We start from the raw sequence: 22,976 nt of genomic DNA, 5'->3' as shown, positions 1-22,976 counted from the left end.
CAGTCTTATAATTTCAAAAGTTGAATTCGATAATCATTGTAAATTCTGTATGGACTGGCCTGGTGTTCAGATTTCTGCAATGGGCCTGTTCGTACTTTTCCCTTTTTCTTTCCTATTTCCGTACTTTCTACAAACTACTACTACTCACATTCATCCCTTCTGAATAGTATACACGTCCTCACTCAACCATCCACTCAGTCACAGGTCGCTATGGAAAGTCCCTTCCCGAGGAACCAAGTAAAGGTTCGGCATTAAAAAACAAAAAAGACACTGAATGCAGCTGCAGCAGCAGCAGCAGCGTGGAGAACCATATTTTAGCTTTGTTTGGGAACCAATATCGAATCCAATCAACAAGAATGGCACTATGGAACTTGAAAGCATCTCTCGGCTATTGGAAACAGTTTTGATGTATGAAACGGTTTAATCTTTGATGCCCCCAAAGTTGATCGTTATTGCAACCCATGTTGGAACTTGGGAGTTGGAGGTCTATATTTGATCAAGGGTCTCGTTACTAGTTAGTCCGTTCTGGCTGCTGGGTCTAAGATATCAATCCAACAATAGGCGTCAAGATACATAAATAAACTGAACAGTGAACACTGAATCTGATTGCAAGCCTTCAGGTTTCTGGACGCACGTCATTAATTAAAGTTAACCAAAATAACTAATTACCTTTATTCATATGGACAATATAGGTGGGTAGCCCACAGGCCATAGTGATGGTAGTTAGCCCTTAACCATAACCCAAGGAAGGTCCAGTTCCAGATCAAGGTCCAGCCCTACCAAAGGTACCTCGGAGTCACTGTCATGGGCAAACCAGAAAGTTGCCCATGCCCAGGTCACAGATTCGGCACTTCAACTGGGTGGTTCACCCGATTGTGTAGTTATTAGTCAACAACTCAACACTGCCAAAATAAGAGCGGGGCTCAAGTAGCTGCCCAGGTCAGTTGCTACTGGTTCGACAATCCGGGTCAGGAATGGTCTGAGAACATCGATGATGACTTTGATTTCTACCCATGAAATTTGGCTACTTTGAAGTTGTACCACCATGTATATTGCCATGTTCCCATACCCAAAATAAAAAAAACAGAAGTAGAGAAACAATCTAATACATATCAACTTGCATTTTGTTTTTATTTTTCTTGATAAATATCAAAAGTTACAACAAATTTGATCTCCATTAAACACCAAGTTCCCTAGTAATGATCAGTTTGGTTGTAGAAGAGTTCAGTTCAGAGAGAATGAAGCCTGTCATGGTATAAGCTGGGTGGTAGAGCTCGGTCCCTGGTATCAAGTGCCCTCTGCGGTTCCCAGTTCCCAGTAAGCACGAGATTTGGCTTGATTATAGGAGATTTCTGTAGGGTCATAATTTGCTAGGAAGAAGCTTATTAGAAACCTTTTCTACTCTGACAAGCTTATTCGGCCTTGGAAAAGCCTCGGTGCATTGTTCAGCAAGAAACTTGGCAAAACGAGAACCCTTTCCTCCCTTGTTCTCTGGTGGCTGAAATTCTGGCAGATGTGGAAATTGGGGCCTCACCTTGGGAGAGAGAGGTGGCATCAATGCCCATACAGCAGAAAGATTTTCGTTTGGTTTATCCAGATTCTCTAAGATTGATAAATCCTGCATGTCTGGAAGATTTTGATTTGGTTTACCCAGATTCGCTGTAAGATTTATCATTAACCATAATAATGTTAAGGCAATGTATGTTGGGGGGAAGAACTGACCCTTTGAGAACTTGAAGATGGGCTCAAGAGCTGCACATGGTATGCTGAAGTTGAGGTGGGGTATGACTGTTCCTCCACTGTGCCTTGCATTGCTGCATCAAAGAAAATAACTCATTGGTTATGGAGGTTGAGTTGGAAAATGCAGAATATATTAAAATATAGGAATACCTTTGAAATTTTGACAAGATAAGGATCAAGTTCATTCAGAGAATATTTCTGAAAACAGAATGCCAAAATGCATTACATCATCTAAGCAATAAAATCTTTTTGTGTCAAGGCAGGTGCAAAAAATGTCTATGCTAGTTTCTAACTCTAATGTGATAAAATGGAATCATTATGTATATGGTAACCAAGAATAGAGTATAATTGGCTTGTAACATTGGAAGACGCCAACTTGTTAATTTGGTCAAGTCCATGGAGCTTAATACCATAAACCTGGGCTCAAAACTGTCTCCACCTTCAACCAACTGATAACCAACCTACTTGTCAAACAAAACACACACAAAAAAAAGATGAACACAGAGGTAAAACAAAAAAATGGAAACATTTATGACAATTTCAAGTAAGTGAATTCTCCCAAGATGCAAATAATTTATTTACTTCTACAGGGATTTTAGTTGCCGGCTCCAGTGACACCTTTTTCAGGACTGCCATATTTTATTTGGGACTTAAACCTCAACAGGCAACTAAAAAATATGAACATGACAATTGACAACTAAGATGATTTATTAATTTTCATAAGACAATGTTTGCTGTCAAATGATTGTTGCTCATCAGTACCTTGTTACAAGTCCAATCATATGACCATCTGAATTGACAACAGCACCACCACTACCACCAGGATGCACAGAGGCAGTAGTTTCAAGCATAACTGGTACCTCTTTTGGTGCATTATGGTGCATTGTTGCTACGTTGTTTGGTAGATTTGATTCACAGGAATGGAGAGGAATCTCCGCTTTGACAACCCGTGCAACTACACCAGAGCAAACAGATGGATAGATGTCTGAGACAAAAGAAGGAAGAAATAGTAAGCAACTCAGAAGAAATCTTCATATTTATTTGATTTGTAAAATAGAACATAAATGAAAGGTCTGCAAGTTCCTTACCACACCGTGGTCCAAAGAGTCCATGTCCAATAACATGTGCTTCTGATCCTGGAGATGGGCATGTAAAGTCTGGAACCATAGGGCATAGTTGAGTTGGAACAGACTCCAGCTGCAGCAAGGCAATGTCTAAGGGTCCTTTAGAAACATACACTACCCTAGCATCACACCACATCCATGTGTCCATATGATCCAGGCGGGCACATATTCTTCTATACCTCTTGTAAATTGAACTCAACTTATATTCACTATACTTGTCACCCACAGAAGCATCTGAAATCTTCACCGTCTCCAGCCCATCACAATTTTCATGCCAAGTAGCCATCGATCTGTTAGAGGACATAAGCAGTGCTGCTGATGGGTTTCCATCTTTATAACCCCTAACAGATCTTTTAGCAAATCTCCATGGCTCCAAAAGATGAGCATTTGTGAGTATCAGTCCATGATTGTTTAGCAAGACACCTGACGCCCAAGCCCCATCATCTATGGTAATAAGAGCAATAGAAGGCATCGCCTTCTCAACTGGCACTGGTGGAGAGCAATGAGAATACCGATGTTCATGAATAGGGTTAAAAAATCCACTGGTGTCACAACTGTTAGTTGAACATCCCTTCCCCACAACATCTCCATCTTCCTTGTAATGTATAATCCCCTTCATCTTTTGAGGTTGATTTGGCCGTGAGTCACTCATAGCAGTAACCACAGCTTCCCATGGAATCACCAGCTGTTATCCAGAGCTAGGGTGTGCATAATATGTTAACAATGAGAAAAAGAAGATTAAACAAGGAGAGAGACAAATGCTTCCAGTTACCTGAATTTCCGCACTACCAGCTCTTTGTCTCAAGGGTCTTGTTAGGATACCTATAAGATTTGCATGTTCACCAAAAACAGGAGCACCTTCCATTCCTGCACATCGAATAATCAAAATGGTATAAGAATATAATTGCAAGAAAGGAATTCAATGGTGATGCAACTAAAAGAAATAATCTTACCAGGAAGGCACCGAATATCAGCCATCAGCAATGAGCTATTATATGTATTGGGTGGATAGCAGTTTGCAACAGATCCTGCAGATATGCTGATTCAAGGACAAAAAAGGGATCAATTACCAAGAATCAATGGTCAGAGAATAAAAGGTCAGATACAGAATGATAAAAGGAAAGCCCCTGAATAAAGTTAAGGCTGTAAAGTCTTGATGAGACATCAGACCAAGATTCAAGATTATCGATAAATTAAATACTACTCTGTGAAGCATATCAGCAAGTCTATTCTATTCCAAAATAATTCAGAACTTTAAAACTTGGAACCATATCTGGAGGTTAATGTTGGACACACTGGATGGACTGATTTCAGAACATGTATATTAGAGTGGTATCTCAGTTTGTTGCTATCATCCTATGCTGCACAAACCCCACATTCCACAATGGAAGGCAATAATGGCCCTACCCAACAAAAAACTCAATGCTGTTACCCAATTAGGCATCCTGACACACAAATACTCCATTCATGAATAGTCCATGAGTATGAGATTCCCTTCAAAGAGCAGAGTACATGGGTGAGAACTAGAGGTAGAGGCACCTTTACAAATGCATGATTCATATTGGTTTCATAATTCCAAAGGGAATATTGTTCATGTAATTTGAATTCACTATTTCCAAACTGAAACCAAGCTGTTTTCTGGGTAGAAAAAGAAGAGGAGAAGAAGCAGAGAAAGGAAGAGAGAGGAAGAAGAGAAGAGATGAAGAGAGAAACAGAAATTGGAGAGGCAAAAAGTTCTGCTGGCGGTGCCAGCTTTTTCTTATATATTAGGGCAACACACTAATTACATAATAAAGAGTAAAAGGACCACAGTACCCCTATGGCCCATAATACATTAAAAAAAATAAAAAACCTGTTTTAACACTCCCCCTCAAGTTGGGACATAGATGTCAATCATGCCCAACTTGTCACACAAGTTATTGTGCCACAGATGATGAAGGCCCTTTGTGAAGATATATGCAAGTTGTTCTTCAAAGCTAACATATGGAGTACACACTTCTCCACTTATGATTTTCTCCCTGATGAAATGCTTGTCAACCTCAATATGTTTAGTTATATCATGGAGAATAGGATTGGCTGGAATGTCGATAGCAGCCTTATTATCACAACAAAGTGACGTGGGATTATCTTCACCTAACAAGCTTTTTATCCACATAGCCTCAGTAACTCCATGGGACAGCTCTATACTCCACTTCCACAATGGACCTAGCCACCACATTTTGTTTTTTGCTTCTCCATGTGACCAAGTTTCCTCTTACAAAAGTGCAATATCCACTTGTAGACTTTCTGTTATCTACTGCCCTTCCCAGTCAGCATCTGTGTACACCTCAACTTTTAAATGCTCGTGTTTCTAGAACAACAAACCAGCACCTATAAACTTTTTTAGGTATCTAAGAATCCTCTCAGCAGCCTCAAGATGTATAGTTTTGAGATTATGCATAAATTGACTGAAAACACTCACAGCATAAGCAATGTCGAGTCTGGTCATGGACAAATATAAGAGCCTGCCAACAAGTCTCTGGAATTGCTTTACATCTTTTATAGGTTCTCCTTGACTGTCACCCAACCTGCGATTTTGATCAATAGGTGAATCAACTGGCTTCACTCCTAACTTCCCAATGTCCTCCAATAGATCAAGAACATGTTTCCTTTGAGAGATGAATATCCCCCTTTTGGAACGAGCAATTTCAATTCCAAGGATATAGTGCAAGGGACCTAGATCTTTCACCTCAAATCGTGTGGCTAAGAACTCTTTCAATTTTTGTATTTCTACTGTCCAGTCACCAGTAACTACTATGTCATCAATATACACAATCAGGGCTACAATTTTTCCTTCACCTTTCTTCACAAACAATGGGTGGTCTGACTGACATTGTTTAAACCCCATTTGTTGAACTGCTAAATGAAACTTGCTAAAACAAGCCCACGGTGGTTTGACTGCTTTAGCCCATACAGAGATTTCTTCAACTTGCATACCTTCTGCTCACTACCTTTTGCACAAAAGCATGGGGGTTGAATCATGCATACTTCTTCTAAATCACCATTCAGGAAAGCATTTTTTATGTTTAGTTTATGAAGGTCCCAATCAAAATTAGCCGCCAAAGATAGAAGGACTTTAATGGAATTCATCTTGGCAATAGGCGCAAAAGTCTCTGCATAGTCCACATCGTATACTTGAGTAAACCTTTTTGCTACCAATCTAGCCTTGTACCTTTCAACTGTACCATCAGCCCTATGTTTAACTGTGGAAACCCACTTACACCCCACTGGTTCTTTTCCTCTAGGAAGATCTACCAACTCCCAAGTGCCATTTTTATGTAAGGCACCAATTTCTTCCTTCATCGCATCCGTCCATTCAGGTATAAATAAGGCTTCTGCCAATTTCTTAGGGATAGAAACACTGTCAATGGAGGTAAGAAAGCACGAAAGGAGGGTGAAACATGACCATAGGAAACAAAATGGGAGATAGGATTTTTAGTAGTACAAGATCTAACACCTTTTCTTTTAGCAATAGGAACATCCAAATTATTAATAGAAGAATCATCAACATCGATAGGATCAGACATATCAATAGGAACGGAATACCTGAGTGAGGAAGATCTGCCTCTGGAGAGTTTGATGGTATTGGTGGCATAGCTTCAGGTTTTTCTGTAGTTGTTGAACTTTGTTGGCCCTTATTATGGAGGAAGAAGACACGGAATGGAGGAGGATCAGGAAAAGGAGGGAGCTGAACTTGTGCTTGAGCACGTTTCTCCTTCACCCTACTCTCCCCCTAAGGAGAAACAGGGAAAAAAGGAATGCTCTCAAAAAAAGAGGCATCCATGGAAAACATAATACTTATGAGAAACCGGATCAAAGCACCGGTAGTCCTTTTGAGAGGAAGGATAGCCCAAGAAGACGCATGGGATAGCACGGGGGTCAAGTTTACCACGAGTAGGAGACAAGTTATGGACAAAGCGTCGACAACCAAAAACACGCATGGGAATGGAGAACCAAGGAGCCTTGGGAAACAACAACTGATGTGGAGCCTTGTACCCTAACATCCAAGATGGCATACAGTTGATAATATATGCAACACATTAGAGAGAGTGAGGCCAAATGGAAGAGAGATGGTTCCTTGACCAGCAATGGTTTGAGGCTCCAGAGTCAATGATCCAAGCAGACTCAGGTGAGTGAGATGACACATGCAAACAAGGTAGATGGTGTAGGACCCGAGTCCATCTGACGAAGTGTCCTACCATACAATTCCAAATGATCATGGAAGGAATTGATAATCTCTTCCTTCGAATCAAAAACAGTGAGGCGATCCTGAAGTACAATGGGGGATGAAGTCTCTTGAGTTGCCACATTTGCTGAATTGTACTTCTTTTGGCTTTGCTGGATTGGCTTCTTATTTTGATCAGTTGATTTTTTGCTCAACTCTAGAGCCCACTTCGGCTTCCCATGAGACTCCAACAGGTCTCTCTAGTGTGCCTAGGCCACTAACAGTGAGTACACCACAGTTTATCCTTATCCTCCACCCTTTTTTGGGAATCACCCTTCTTAAAAAGGTTGTCGCCATTCACATTAGTACCACCCCTAGCTATCAAAGCAACTGGCTCCCCCTCATAACTATTCATCACATTTCTTCTACTTTCTTCTAACTGCACTAAAGCATAAACTTCTTAGACTGAAGGGAGGTCTTTACTTGCAAGGATTTGAACACTAATAGATTCATACATAGGGTTCAGTCCCAATAGAAAAGCAAACACCCTCTGTTGGGAGACTAGAGTCTTGTAGGCTTTGACATCATCTTCACATTTCCAATTCATATTCTAGTAGTGATCCGGCTCAATCCAAATTGAAGTCAGATCTGAGTAGTATATGGAAAGACTTCTTTCCCCTTGCTTACATGTAGTAGACACAACTTGCAGTTGATATATTTTCTCATAGTGTCTCTGTTCTGAATATGTTGTTTTTGCTTGTTCCCAAATTTCAACAACAGTCTCAGCCCATATAAAATTTCTCCTTACTTGTGGGAGCATAGATACAAGTAACCACGGCATTACCACACTATTTTCTTGGTTCCATTTGTCGTGTTCAGCATTCCCAGATCTTGGTTCTTTAATTTTCCCATTGATATACCCTCTTTTTCCCCTTGCTGTAATGTAAAGCTTAATTCCTCTCGACCACTCCAAATAATTGAGGCCATCTAATAGAACAACAGCCATGGGGAAGGGCAAGTCAACACTCCCACCTAGTTCACTATGGCTGGAAGACATACCCGAGGTGGCTGTCTCCTCAGAGGTTATGGAAAAAAAAATTAGCTGGAAAACACTTCCAACTACAGACCAGATGTCTCGAACACACAAATATAGGTTCTGGTATAGGATAGCACTGAGGAAAACCTTTATCAGAAAAGATTCACACATCTGACAGCAATCCAACACCACTATGGCCAGAAAAGAAAAAAAAAAAGTGCAGCCACAGTGCTAGGTTATTCACCAAATCGACACAGTACAAAGGAACAGGTCCTTCAATCACAATCATTCATTCAAAAAAAAGGTCACACAATGACCACAGCCACCAAACAGAACTTACCTCTGCTGTTGCAGTCATCACCAATCATTCTTGACCAGTAAACATCACCCATCTGGGTACAGGAAGGATCACACAATCCATACAGGTGTTAAACACCACTAAAAAACTTCACAGCATTCTGTCACCACGAGCAAACAGCTCTGTCTTGGCACACCGCTAAGAGAAAAAAAAAAAAAAACAAAAAGAGGTAGAAATTCCTTTCAGATTAGTCTAGTGTGATTTTTCCTTTGATCAATCTAGAAAACCAGCAATGGAGGAAGAAAAACAAGGTTCGATCTGTCTTCAGGCCCACAGAACCTGCTCTGATACCATGTTTTCTGGGTAGAAAAGGAAGAAAAAGAGGATAAGAAGCAAAGAAAGGAAGAGAGGAAGAAGAGAAGATATGAAGAGAGAAACAAAAATTGGAGAGGCAAAAAGTTCTGCTGGCAGTGCCAGCTTTTTCTTATATATTAGGGCAACACACTAATTACATAATAAAGAGTAAAAGGACCACAGTAGCCCTGCGGCCCATAATACATAAAAAAAAATAAACAAACCTGTTTTAACACAAGCCATAGAAGAAAATTTGAGAAGTGTCTTATCTTCTCTCTTCTTTGTGAAATTCAAAATACTTGGACAAAAATATGAGACTTAATGAGCAATTCCTCCCACAAAATCAAGGTATCAATATTTCTTACAGAAGAGTTTATCTCTGCTAAATGTTCAATAGCAAAACTGACCAATACCACGATGGACTAGTATGTGCTGGCAACCATGATGCTTAAAACGAAACAAGGTGAACATAATAAATAAAAAAGAAGAGAGAGCAAAAACCAAAAGAGAGGGAAAAGGACAACCCCTACAAAAAGCAGAAACAGCACTCCTCAAATGTGCCAAAAGCATTCCTCAAATGTTCAATAGCCAAAAGCATTTCCATCAACCAACTAAAGTAAACCTACCCTGATACTATCAACAACGCCCACCTAAGACCCCATTCATCAAAAAAATACACCCACCTAAGACCAAATTGTGCCAAAAGCATTTCCATCAACCAACTAAAGTAAATAATCCAATACCATTAACAACACCCACTTAAGACTCAACACCCCCGCCCACCCCAAAGACACCAAAAAGAAGAAAAGCTCCTGAACCTGGGAAACACAGCACAGACTGGATTGCTTCTGTGAGAAAGCAAGACCTAGAAAGTCTACCCACCAACCAGACATGCACCCAAAGTTCACTATTACTAGTCATGTCTTAGTGTGCCAATAAAGATTAATTAACCAAACACATCAATAGTTGATATAACTAATGAACACCCAAAATATATACTATATGTTTTATAGAAACAGACAGCTAGGTAATAATTCCTGTCTGGAAGTACTAATCAACATATAAAGACACAACGGCAATACCTATTCAAGAAATGAACCGGTGATAGGATCCCAAAAGGAGAGCCCATTGCCAGAAGAAGATCCCCCCTCTTACTTGGTGGTGATATAACCATATTTGGCAAATCCTGAATAACCAATATCTACCTTGTCATGCTGATGAGCATATAATTGAATCTAAAAGGCATGAAGGAAAATAAAGAATAGATAACTAAGCACCAAAAAACAGCAAAATAAATTTGTTAATACCATGTTTGTACAGCTAAGAAGATAGTAAACTAAGATAGATAAGAGCATCTTACCTCAGACGTTATTGAGTGAACTCCAATAAAAGCAATTCTAGTGGCTGAGGTGGCCATACGAGTTGGATTTCTTAATTCTCGCAATCCAAGAGCCTCAAATGAGGATCCAATATCATGCTTGACCTGGATCAGTGAAAGTTTGATTTACAGGATACAAGAAACATCAGAGAAGAATTACCATTTTCATAAAAAAACACGCATCCACCATAACTTCCGATATTCATTATATAGATGAAAGCAATGCTGAATCAAGTATACCGAGTTCTATATTTCCAAGTTGCCATGAAGACTGATGTTTTTGTCTTAAGATCCAAGATAGATTACATGTAGCATACCTAACATCTAGTCAAGGAAAGAAAGCTATTAGAATTTGATTGGAGTAATATCACGATTCATGGCATACAGTAGATTGGTCCTTAATGCATTACCTCATCTCTCAAGGACTCATTTGATTCATTCAATCTTCAGAACAATATTCAATATAATGAAATCAAATGGTATTAAAGTAAATCAACAATATGACTAGTTACTTGGTTAGTTTATCAACAATATGACTAGTTACTTGGTTAGTTTATCAACAATATGATTAGATTGCGATGTTAAGTGGTCAAAAAGTGAATACTCGATCTTCAAAACACCTTCAAGAACTGACTGCTTTCTATCTCTTAATCTCTTGTCCCTTTGTTTGTTGTATTTGGAATGGTTCTTTTCCCTTATTGGTTTTAGGTGGAATCCTCCTGCATGCTTGGAAAGGTTGCTTAGCCCTTTTGTGTTGAGGTGCATATCTAGGAAAGGCAGGATTCTATGGAGGTGCACTCGGGCAGCGGTGATTTGGACAGTATGGGGAGAAAGAAACTCAAGAGCTTTTGAGTAGGAGAGGAGCAAGGAGGCATTCATAGAAATCATAACGCTAAGAGTAGCTTTTTGGGTGAAGCTGAAGACCTTGAAGTTATTCTCTGACTTTAAGGTGGCAGATTTCTTTAGGAATTGGGGGCCAATATCTGGGTCCTCCTCTAGGAAACAAAAACCACTTGAAGTTTGGCCTCCCCCAGTGTTTTAAAAGGCATAGGAGGCATACGCCTAGAGGCACCCCCAAAACGCCCTGAGGCATATGTCAAAGGTACTGATACCTCTAAGGCGTACACCTAATACACCTTTTTCATGAGGTGTGCAAGAGGTGCATGCCTAATGCACCCGCACACCTCATACAAAAAGACAAAAAAAAATGAAAGAAAAAAGAAAGGAAAGGAATGGAAAGGAAAAGAAAGGGAAGGGAGGGAAATATAAGGGGAAAGAAAGTGGGTCGGGGGCAAAGCCCCCCAGCCTCTTTTCAGTGCAGGTCAATTTGGTTGTTTTGTGCTAGGGGGTCTTGCTCCACACCAGCTCACTAGCTTTGCTCACTCACCTCAGCTTTGACAACACCCCCCTTTCAGTTAGTGTTATGCATCTTTATTCTTCTTAATATAAAAGATTTTATTAAAAAGAAAGAAAAATAAGATCCTCCTTCCTCCCCCCCCCCCCCTTCTTCCTCCTCATCTCCCTCCTCTTAAGGAGGCTTACACCTCCTTGTGTTCAGGAGGCTTACACCTCTTATGTTCTGAACTACGCCTCACGCCTCCAAGTAGTGGAAGACCTCGCATCACGCTCTGTGTTTTAAAACATTGGTCTCCCCCAATAGGTGGGTGGTTGAAATTGAACTTTGATGGTAGTAGTCTGGACAATCCAGGTCCTTCAGGAATTTGAGGGGTGATAAGAGACGAGAGTGGTATTAATTTTATATGTGCTTTGTATTCAGGCCCAATTGAGAAAACTGATTCTGTTAGTGCAGAATTCTTTGCTGCAGTATTTGGGGTAAAGATGGCTAAAGATAAGAATTGGGAGGTTGGTTCTTGAAGGTGATTTGAAGCTGGTAGTGGGGTGGTTCAAGAAAGGTGAAGGGGTGATTTGGAAGCTTAGAAATGAATTTAGGTGCTTCAAATGGCTATCAAAAGATATGACAATTCAAATCAAGTGGGTTAGGAGGTCTGTTAATAGTTTGGCAGATAGCTTAAGCTAAACAAGGGGTTCAAAGAAAACATATGTACTGGGCCCGATTGTAATTGTTAGACAGTTTTGTATGCCCTTAGCTTCAATCTGATTTGATGTACTTTTGTTATTTAGTGGAAATAAATAAAGTGCATGTTTGATTCATGTTGTTTGGTTTAATTTTGTGTAAAACCCTAAAACTGGACATTTATAGAGACTCATGTTAGTTTTAAATGTTCATAGCCGTTGGATAAGTCTGGGGAGATTTATCCTGCCAAGGCTGATACTGGTGTGCCACCAAGTGTTGGGATGGCCTGTCTCAGCCATCAGGGTAAGACCCGAGGCACATGCAGTATGGGATTACTTGAATCCTTGAACCGGACCAGATTTTCAGTATTGCCCTGGACCTTGGAGATAGATGGGCAAAACTGGAAAGTTACACCTGACCCCTAGACTCGATTATGACATTTCACTAGGTGTTGGATCAGGCTGCCTTTGATATGCCATTCAGTGAGATCCTTAGCGGGGATCAAAACCTGGGTATGTTGGGGCAGTTTGAGAATTCATCTGAGTGGGTGACCATAGTGACAGAATCAGCCACTTTGTCGGACAAAGGGTAATGATCGGGAATGCACTCTCTCTGATGGAAACCAAACTGCCGGCAGTTGATTTCAATCGTTGGAATTTTGTTTTGCAAAATTAATATATTTATATATATATTGTACGGTTTCGAATTGTTTGCAAATGGTTTTAATTCCTGGGATCCATGTGAGAGGAGAGTGCGGCACTGTTCCTTGCAGCCGAGGGAGAGGTCCTCTCTTGTCGGGCAGTGCTTGATCATTAAGGGCTGAGAGGTTAAGTGTAAGACCATTGAGGATAATACCTGATGGGCTAATCTTGCACCTGCCCACAGTCCCTGGGTTTTTATAAGATGGCTTGGCCCAGGGACCACTTAATGTAAGTGTTGGGCCCATAGGGTCCATATGATGGACTCAAGGGGTTCATTGAGTTTTTCAGTGAATTCGGCTGGGCCTTGTTTTAGAGGCTGGGCCGAACCCATGTGGCTGGTGTGTAGATCAATGCTTGGGTCCCACGCCATACAAAGAAGCCCAACTGGGCAGCAGATTGGAAAGTAATTAGACACTGAACACTTAATGGGCCAAAAGCCCATTTCGAGGTGGGCTGATATGATCACCCATCCATGGGGCGAATTTGAGATTAAAGTTAGTAAAAGGATTGGGCCTTTAGCCTTATCCACTCTAAGAGACCAAATTCAAATTAGATTTGAATCTGGTAACCTCCTGATAAGATCAGGAGTAAGCTAACTCTATCTGCAGAAAGGATTAAGATTATCCCCTATCCAAATACTGATTTGGATTGGGATAACTCCTAAAAAGGAGGTTTCTTAATCAAGAAGAAAGGAGGAGATTTCGAACCACCTTGAAGAGGTATAGGATATCTCCTGCGAATTGAGAAGGGCTCTCATTCATACTCTCCAGAAAAACAGAAAAAGCAGTTCAGCCTTTTTCGTTTTAGAGATCTCCTCCTGCCGCCGCCATCTGCCATTGCAAGATTAGATCTTTGCAGAAAAGAGAGTCAAGAAATCTGTTCTTAACATCAGTCTTGCAAGAAAGACTGAAAAAGATTCAGTGTTTAGTACTTCCAGAGGATTCTTGTGAAGGATCCAGTGTGTAGGACGCACCCTGCTGGTTCTGTTCCATTCACAGCTATGTCATCTTCAGCAGGAACGGATCTTGGAGCATTCTTTGGGCGTGAACACCAACTTTGGGAGATACTGCTTCTCCGGATCAGGTATATTCCTCCCATTTATCTTTTGGTACAGATCTGGTTTGATTATGGTTCAAGTAGGATCCTTGAATATTGTATTCTAAATTTTAGGGAATATGATTCCCAGTTGAGAGAAGGTAGGAAATTTTTGAAATTCGCCCACCCATTCCGCAACCTTTATGGCGTCCATTAGATGGATCCTACCATTCTTTCAGTAATATAGTTGGTAATACAGCTGGCTGGGCCTGTTTGTATTGGTTTTGACAGTTTTTTTCACAACTTCATGTTGTACTCTTTTCTTTTTTTTTTTAAGTTAATGAATGAATGAATTTCTGTGTTGCTGATAAAAAAAGAGGAAAAAGACATACGAGGAGTCAATTTGGTATTTAGTTAACTTATGCCCTTGCCAACCAACAAGTGGCTGTTTCTAAAAATTGGTAAACTAATCTGTCTAGGCCAATTAGTCAATTAGACTGTGGTAATTAGTTCTCATTTTTCCACTTTAAGGGAAGGCTCTCCTCATCTCCAAGTAATTGTTTTCTATTTCACAAGGCTTAAGAAAGTTAGCTCCTTGAATCATGGATCAAAAACTAAAGTAATACAAGCAATGAAACTCTTAAACATTATGCTGTGAGGATAATTAGCAATCAGTAAACCTAACTGGGTCAAACCTGTTTTTGAAGGGCGTCCACAATAGCTTCAGAATCACCATTTGAAAATGCCAAGGACCAACCAACTTCCCATGAATTATTCTCAGGTGAGCCAGTAGGAGCTTCAATTAGTGACTGGAGAGCAAGCGAAGATGCAGGGACATCAATCTATACAAAACACATTTCAATGATTGAGTTATACCTCAATAATTTAAGCCATGCAATGATCTTTTTTCTTGGATAGGTAAAGCATGTTGTTACATATTAATATCGAAAGCATGGAAGGGAAAAGTCCTATTTACATGAAAATACAAATATAAGCACTGTGGCTCATCTGCAGCATATACAACTGAACCTTATAAGACTAAAAATAATAATATATGCCCCCACTCATTATAGAAGTATGAAAATTTCAAACCATCAATACAGAGCAATATGGCCAGTCTAACAAGTTCAGAAACAACTGGAGAGCATAGCTGGAGATAGATTCATCCATCAAAGAGATATTATAGATTATCAATCACAGCCATACAAATTACAAACACATAAGTGCGATAACCACCAATTCTTCACTTAAAGTAAAAACAGTAATTTTCTAAAACATACAAATACAATTTTTCCATAACAATCTTGTTGTAATTAGAGTACCAACAACTTGAAAGTTGTATGATTATCAATCATAGCTGGAGATAGATGCATCCATCAAAGAGATATTATAGATTATCAATCACAGCCATACAAAAACACATAAGTGCGATAACCACCAACTCTTCACTTAAAGTAAAAACAGTAATTTTCTAAAACATACAAATACAGTTTTTCCATAACAATCTTGTTGTAATTAGAGTACCAACACTACCTGAGCCCTTGATGAGTTGGGTTAACATAACCTCTCTACCAGTCTTGCTAAGGATTTAGTGGTATTCTCATAATAACCATACCAGAACTTAACACTTGAAAGTTGCTAAATTAAGTTAAGAAATTATTCTTGATAAGAAACATCAAATTTTACAGTTACAGTGGGTCTTCACCAGGGCTTAGCACTTAGTCCTTGTGTATCTATGCTCGTCGTGGATGAATTGATTAAACACATTCAGGATGAGGTCCCATGGTGCTTGTTGTTTGTTGATAACATAGAATTGATTGATGAAACCAATGAAGGACTAAATGCAAAATTAGGTTTATAGACAACTACCTTTGAAACAAGAGTCTTTAAATAAGACTAAAACAGAATATGTGCATAGGTGTGCAAATCAGGGAACACTTGAGATTGGAGGCCATGAGATAACTCAATGTGATCTCTTCCTTTACTTTGATTCAATAACTCATAACAAGGGAGAGATTGAGGAGGATGTCGCCCACAGAATTAGAACAGGATGCGCAAATACCAAATAGGCTAAATAGAGTTCTATAAAACAGTTCTATGGCTGCATGTTGCATGGAGTAGAGTGTTGGGTAGTCAATAAACAACATGTCCAAAAAAATAAGTGTGACAGAATGTCAATACTGAGATTAATGAGTGGAAAAACTAAAAAGAACATGACCAGAAATGAAGTCATTTGAAAGAACCTATGGAAGATGGAGATGGCTTAGCCATGTACAAAGAAGACCATCTACAGCATCCATAAGAAGTGATCCATTACAAGATCATGGAGTAGAAGAAATAGGGGCAAACCAAAAAGGACATTGATTGAAGTAGTAAGAAATGATTTTAAGCACTCATAATTTAACAATGGATATCGCATTGAATGGAACAGAATGGTGAAACATAAATTTAGGTTTTGAGGCTCTAAACAATGTATTCAATCCTTCCCTGACATTCATATTAAAATGTTCCACTAACTACTAAGGTATGAATTTTACATGGGAACTTTCTAAAGTGCATTGTGTTTCTAGTATGCACTGGGCCCATTCCAGCAGTTTTGGGCAGCTCAAGCGGGGCCCATGGAGATTCTCTCAATCAAAGATTTGGTTTGATAACAAATCTGATGAAATCTGTACTATATGCCACAGAAGGGCATTTTTGTCTTTTCCTCCTTTTTATTTTGTCTTGTTCGCCCTAACATATAAATAGCAATGCTGGGCACCGGCAGCAGGAATTCTTTTTGGCTCTCATGTCATTCTTCTTCTTCTTCTTCTCTATCGACTGAGTGTTCTGTGATTTCTGGACTGAGAACAAAGGAAGCACACTGATGTTCTGGACCTCAGAACTGTTCAACTGCATCTCCTTTGTCTGTTCTGGGCTTAAACTCAACTGAAGCGATTCCAGGAGTTGTTGATGATTGGCTGAATCTCCCTAAGAGGTCGGCTGTTCTTTTTTTTTTTCTCTCTGTTGTTCCTACTGTGTTACTGGAAAACCCAGAATTCTCTCAGACTGATCAGGGACACCTTGTAAATTTTTTTTTGGTTCTTGGTGCTGATGCCAAGAACAGGTTAAGGTTCTTTTGCCTTTGACCGAATGATATAAGGTGGGTTTAATCCCTTTGTGGGTCGGATGATCCAGAAAACCCTTTTTCCTTGTGAAGAAATCTGTAGGTCATGAGTGACCTGGTTCGGCTGACTGGTACAGCAGCTGTTTACTGATGTTGTGGCTAATATTAGCCTTGGAGGATCTGTTACACCTGTGAGAGTGTTCAGGTGACCAGTATCGCAGCAGAAGTTGGTTCTTTGATTGTTATTTACTCAAAGTGAGGGCTGTGTCTTCTCTTGTGGTGTGTATAGACTGAAACCATGAACGCTGAAGAGTCTGCAACTTCGGGAACCACCATGAATCACAAAGGAATGAGTAGTGGTCTTTTTTTTTTATAAGAAACGGTAACTTTCATTAAAGATAAAAAGGAGAATACAGATATCACCACCCAAAGGATGGGTGGAAAAACAGAATAAAAGTCTTACAATCAAGCCCAAAGCAGTCTCCTTAAAGAAAAAATGTACATAGGAGATGTACACAGAAATTACGACTCAGAAATTAAGTAGGGAGAGAACTATCACTAAATAAGACATCCCTGTGAACACCAGCTTTTGCTAGACCATCCGCTTCAGTGTTTAGCTCCCTGGGGATCTAACCCAGCTGTACATTTAGGTTGAGAAGGATATCCCTTGCTTCAGTCAAAAAATGTGCTACAGCCCATGGCCCACTGCCATGGTCAGCTAGCCACCTGATTGTATTTTCTGAATCTCCTTTTATGGTGATGTTCTGAAAACCCAGATATCTTGCTATCCTGATTCCAGTTAGAGCAGCCATAAATTCAGCCTTTGTTGAAGAGGCTATCCCTATTGGTCCACCGAAAGCCCAAATAACTGTACCATCTCTTCTTCTGAAAATTCCACCAATTCCTGCTGCGCCTGGGTTTCCAAATGCACTTCCTTCAAAATACAAGGTTATCTCCCCTCCCGTCACAGAAGAATGTGGGGTAGGGAGGATTAAGGATTGGTGTTTGGAGAACAGAAATTCTGCAGCATTTCTTTGGAGGTCAGAAAATGGAACCCCTTTAAAGTACTCTGAGCTGGAGGTCCAAACGAAGATTCTATGGGAGATGATAGACAAAAGCTCCTCGAAGTTCCTTTCTCTATTGTTGAAGATTCAGTTGTTTCTTTCTTCCCAAATGCTCCATAGGATGGCATGTACTACGGAAATCCAAAGGATCCTTCCTCTTTTGCTTAACCTTCTTGCGATTGTCTGAGATAGTCTATCAAATTTTCAGGGAAAGCCCAACTAAAATTAAATAAGTTGAGGAAAAAACTCCAGAATTTTCTGGTTTCCTCACAGTGTATCAGAATGTGATTGGCTGATTCCCCGGCTTTTAAACACAAACAGCAAGCATGAGGGGATAAACAGGACCTTCCTTGGTTCTTTTTCTGGAGAAGATCCGAAGTGTTGATCTTCTTCAGACTGGCTTCCCACGTAAAAAAGCACTCTGGAGGGAATGTATGTGCACCAAACTGTCTTAAACAGGAAAATATCAGATACCTGATCTTTCTTGATTAAAGCCCTGAAGAAAGATTTGGTTGAGAACTTACCAGTTGGGTGTAGGGTCCAGACTCGAGTGTCAGGGGTGTTTGGGGAAAGATACACCTCTTTGAGTGAAGGAATCTAGATATTTCCTCAAGTTCATTTTCTCTCAGAGGTCTTCTAAAGTCTAGGTTCCAGTTGAACTGGGAGAGATGAGAGGATAGGACAAGGGAGATGGGAGCTTCTTTGTTTCAGGTAAAGCTATAGAGACGAGGAAAGGATTCAGCCAAGGTAGAGTGACCCGACCAAACATCAGTCCAGAATTTTATTTTATCCCCATTTCCCACTTTGTACCTGATAAAGGAAATGAAATTTTAGTAGGTTGAGAGTATACATTTCCAAGGGTTTATGTCCTTGATCCGGTTCAAGTGCAGCCTGCAATCCCAACCGTTTGCATGTTTCCCGTACTTGCTGCTGATGATCTCAGTCCAAAGGGCATCCAGTTCCTGAGGGAATCTCCACAGCCATTTACTCAAAGGAGTTGTGTTTTTTTCTCTCAAATGACCCATTCCCAAACCACCTTCCTCCTTAGAGTTGCACACCAGGGACCAATTCACAAGATGGGATCCCTTTTCCCCACTTCCCTCCCACAGAAAATTTCTTTGAAGTCTTTCCAGCTGATTGACAAATTTGGTTGGCATTCTAAAGGATGAGAGATAGTATGTAGGCAAATTTGCCAAAGAGGCTTTGATGGATGGTAGTGGTCATGACTCCATGAATTTCCCAATGACTATCACCCCGTTGAATGGTAGGAATTACCTGGCTTGGTCTAAGGAGATGCGGCTGTATATCACAGCCAGGGGTAAGGCATGATATATTAATGGGAAAATAAAGAAACCTAGGGCTGCTACTACAGAATACGATAAGTGGGACCAAGAAAATTGCATGATTATGTCCTGGCTTTTGGCATCCATGCTACCATCTATCAAACAGAATTTTATGTGGGCCGAGACAGCAAAAGAAACATGGGACCAAGCGCAAGCAACTTACTCAAAGTAGAGGCATTATGCTAGAATTTACTAGCTACAAGCGGAATCTTCGACATGTAAGCAGGGAGAAAGGAACCTATCAACATAGTATTCCGCCTTCACTTCAGTTTAGAAAGAACTTGACAATTACTATAACATTGAGTGGGAAAGCGAAAAGGATGTTAAAGCATATAAAAAGTTAGTTTCACAACAAAGGGTGTTCGCTTTCCTTCTAGGTTTGAATCCCATGTATGAACCTATTCATGTTCAGATTTTGGGCAGCAAGGATTTTCCGTCTGTCCAAGAGGTTTATGCACTTGTTCAGTCTAAAGAGAGTAGGAAGTCTACCATGAATCCTCCTTAGGGGGAGACCATTGCCCTTGCTGCAAGGGGTAACATCGGGGCACCAAGAAAAGGGGAAAATCAAAAAAAGACAGATGATAAAGACAAAATATGGTGTACTCATTGTCAAAAACCTAGGCACACCTGTGAAACTTGTTAGGAATTGAATGGGAAACCGAAATGGGCACATGAATTGGGTAAGAAATCAGCACAAGAGCCAAGCAAGAAGCCATACCAGAAGAAGTTTACTTCGGCTCACTTAGCATCTCATGAACATTAGAGTACTTCTCAGAGCTGCCCCCCTTGTTCTGACCCAAAGGAAAATATTATCAATTCCTTCCATGACCACCTAGAGCAATATGGTAGGGTTCTCTGCAATGTTGATTCTGGACTCACACCTTCTACTTCTTTTGCCTCCTCCTCAAGTAATTATGCCTCAGTTTTCCATGTGTCTATTGATAACCTGGAATCCCCATGGATCATTGATTCCGGTGCATCCAACCACATGACTAGTAGGTCAACCTTGTTTCAAACATATTCTCTTCTCTTTGGCGGAGATAAAGTGAGGCTAGCAAATGGATCCTTCTCCTCGATTGCTGGTCAAGGATCTATATCTTTGCCTTTTGGCCTCTCCTTATCTAATGTCCTACATGTTCCAAAATTACCTATTAATTTGTTATCCATTAACAGTATTGCTTTGAATTACTCAGTAACCTTTCTTCCACATTCTTGTGTTTTTCAGGATTTGGCTACCAAGAGGACGATTGGTAGAGGGAACATGGTGGATGGTCTCTATGTGCTGGAGAACAAAGTTCGTCTTACAGTTTCAGAGTCTTTGAGTCCGTCGAATAAGAGTCATATTATTTTGTGGCACCACCATTTGGGTCATGTTTCTTTTGAGTCTTTGAAATTTTGTTTCCAAAGTTGTTTAAGTCTTTGTCTGTTAGTGATTTTCAGTGTCAAGTGTGCCAAATGAGTAAACATTGTAAAACCTCATTCCCTTTACACAATAAAAGATCAGAATTTCCTTTTCAAATTGTGTATTCAAATGTGTGGGGACCTGTTAATATTCCAACTAAGAATGGTTACAAGTATTTTATTTTCTGTGTTGATGACTTCTCTCGCTACACTTGGATTTATCCTACGGGAGTAAGTTCCTAAAATTGTGAAAGACTTTCAGTGTATGGTTTACACCCAATTTCAATCCGAGATCCGAATCTTCCAATCAAATAATGCCAAGGAATATTTCCATGGAGACCTCACAGATTTCTTTGCCTCCTATGGCTCTCAACATAGGAGCTCTTGTGCCAGAACCCCACAACAAAATGGGGTTGCAAAAAGGAAAAATCGGCATCTCCTTGAAGTTGCTCGAGGATTAATGTTACAGATGAATGTTCCTAAAAGGATTTTGGGTGGATGTTTTTCTAACTGCTACCTATGTCATCAATAGAACACCATCTCGATTACTAGAATATAGGTCCCCTCATCAACTCCTTTTCCCTAAAGCTCCTTTGTTTCCTATCCCTATGCGGGTCATTGGATGTAAGTGTTTTGTTCATGATCTCTCTCCTACTTGTGGTAAGCTTGACCCCAAAGCTATTGTGTGTATTTTTCTTGGTTATCCCCTTGCTCAGAAAGGCTATCGTTGTTTTGACCCTGTCTAAAAAATATTGTCTCTATGGATGTCTCTTTCTTTGAAGATGTTCCCTACTTCCCTGTTTCTCCTCGGGGGGAGAGTAGAGTTGAGGAGAAACAGAGTCAGACTCAAGTTTTGTTGCCCTCTATTCCTAATCCTCTTCCATTTTGTGTCTTTCGGAGATTGCACTACAAAAATCAAGGCCAACAGAGTTTAATTGCCACAGAGCCACCAATGCCATCGGAATCTCAAGGGTTGGATCCTTCACCCCATCCAGGTACTATTGTTACAGTTGATGTTCCTAAACCTATTGATATTGACACTTCAAGTTGTGATCTGAACCTCCCTATTGCAAAAAAGGAAGGGTGTCAGATCATGCACCACACACCACCCTGTATCTCATTTTTTGTCCTATGAGAATGCCTCATCTTCCTTTCGTGCTTTTCTATCTTCCATTGATAGTACTCCCCTTCCCAAGAGTGTTGCAAAGGCCTTACTTGTTCCTGAGTGGACAAATGCAATGAAAGAAGAGATCAATGCTCTCCACAAGAATGGTACGTGGGAACTGGTAGATCTTCCTAAGGAAAAGGAACCTATAGGGTGCAAATGGGTCTTCTCTATAAAACGTAAGGTAGATGGGTCTATGGAAAGGTACAAGTCTCGGTTAGTTGCAAAAGGTTTCACACAGGTGCATGGAGTTGAATATGCCAAGACTGTTGCTTCAGTTGCAAAAATGAACTCTATCTGGGTTTCTCTTATCTTTAGCTGCAAATCTTGAATGGGAGCTTCACCAGCTTGACATAAAGAATGCCTTCCTGAATGGTGATTTGGAAGAGGAAGTGTATATGACTCAACCCCCTGGTTTTTCTGCTAAGGGAAATGAACAAAAAATCTGCAAATTGAAGAAATCTTTCTCTGGTCTAAAGCAATCTCTGAGAGCTTAGTTTAGCAGGTTTCATCAAGCAGTTCAATAGATGGGTTTTAAGTAGTGCCAATCTAATCACACACTTTTTGTAAAGAGGGAACAAGAAAAAACAACAGCCTTGATTGTCTATGTAGATGATATTGTCATCATTGGAGACTGGGTCTCAAAGATTCAAAGGTTAAACAAATTTCTTGCTACACAATTTGAGGTAAAGGAACTGGGACACTTGCGTTACTTCCTTGGTATTGGGGTTGCTCGCTCTCAGCAAGGCATCTCCATTTCCCAAAGGAAGTACACCCTAGATCTCCTAAAGGATACAAGGAAGTTAGGAGCTAAACCAGCTAGCACACCTATAGATGTAAATCACAAACTTAGGGATTGCAGTGATGAATTTTTGAAAGATCCAAGGCAGTACCAAAGACTTGTAGGCAAGCTTCTCTACCTATACATGACCAGGCCTGACAGTTCATGCATGCACCCAAGGAGGCACACCTAGAGGCAACATACAGAGTTC

At 40.2% G+C, this 22,976-nt stretch overlaps 1 protein-coding gene across 4 annotated transcripts in view; it reads right to left on the bottom strand.

Moving 5' to 3' along the window:
* Positions 1 to 1,103: 1,103 nt before the first annotated feature.
* DEG15 (protease-like protein) overlaps positions 1,104 to 22,976 on the bottom strand; it is a 44,907-nt gene continuing 23,034 nt past the window's right edge. For 3 of the 4 annotated variants that reach the window (XM_088942692.1, XM_088942709.1, XM_088942720.1), the window contains 9 exons: positions 14,601 to 14,747; positions 10,117 to 10,239; positions 9,839 to 9,942; positions 3,818 to 3,903; positions 3,637 to 3,731; positions 2,829 to 3,549; positions 2,503 to 2,725; positions 1,723 to 1,814; positions 1,104 to 1,626 (listed from right to left, as the gene is read on the bottom strand). In XM_088942692.1, coding sequence (XP_088798818.1) covers positions 1,361 to 1,626; positions 1,723 to 1,814; positions 2,503 to 2,725; positions 2,829 to 3,549; positions 3,637 to 3,731; positions 3,818 to 3,903; positions 9,839 to 9,942; positions 10,117 to 10,239; positions 14,601 to 14,747 — 1,857 coding nt within the window. In that variant the 3' untranslated portion in view covers positions 1,104 to 1,360. The remainder of the gene's footprint in view (positions 1,627 to 1,722; positions 1,815 to 2,502; positions 2,726 to 2,828; positions 3,550 to 3,636; positions 3,732 to 3,817; positions 3,904 to 9,838; positions 9,943 to 10,116; positions 10,240 to 14,600; positions 14,748 to 22,976) is intronic. The other variant, XM_088942699.1, reaches the window with a different exon arrangement.

Source organism: Nelumbo lutea, chromosome 1 (assembly GCF_056320005.1).
Source record: "Nelumbo lutea isolate HS-2025 chromosome 1, American lotus-T2T, whole genome shotgun sequence".
Lineage (NCBI taxonomy): Eukaryota > Viridiplantae > Streptophyta > Magnoliopsida > Proteales > Nelumbonaceae > Nelumbo > Nelumbo lutea.
Note: the sequence above shows the minus strand (reverse complement) of the source record. Positions and strands in the feature narration are given on the sequence as shown.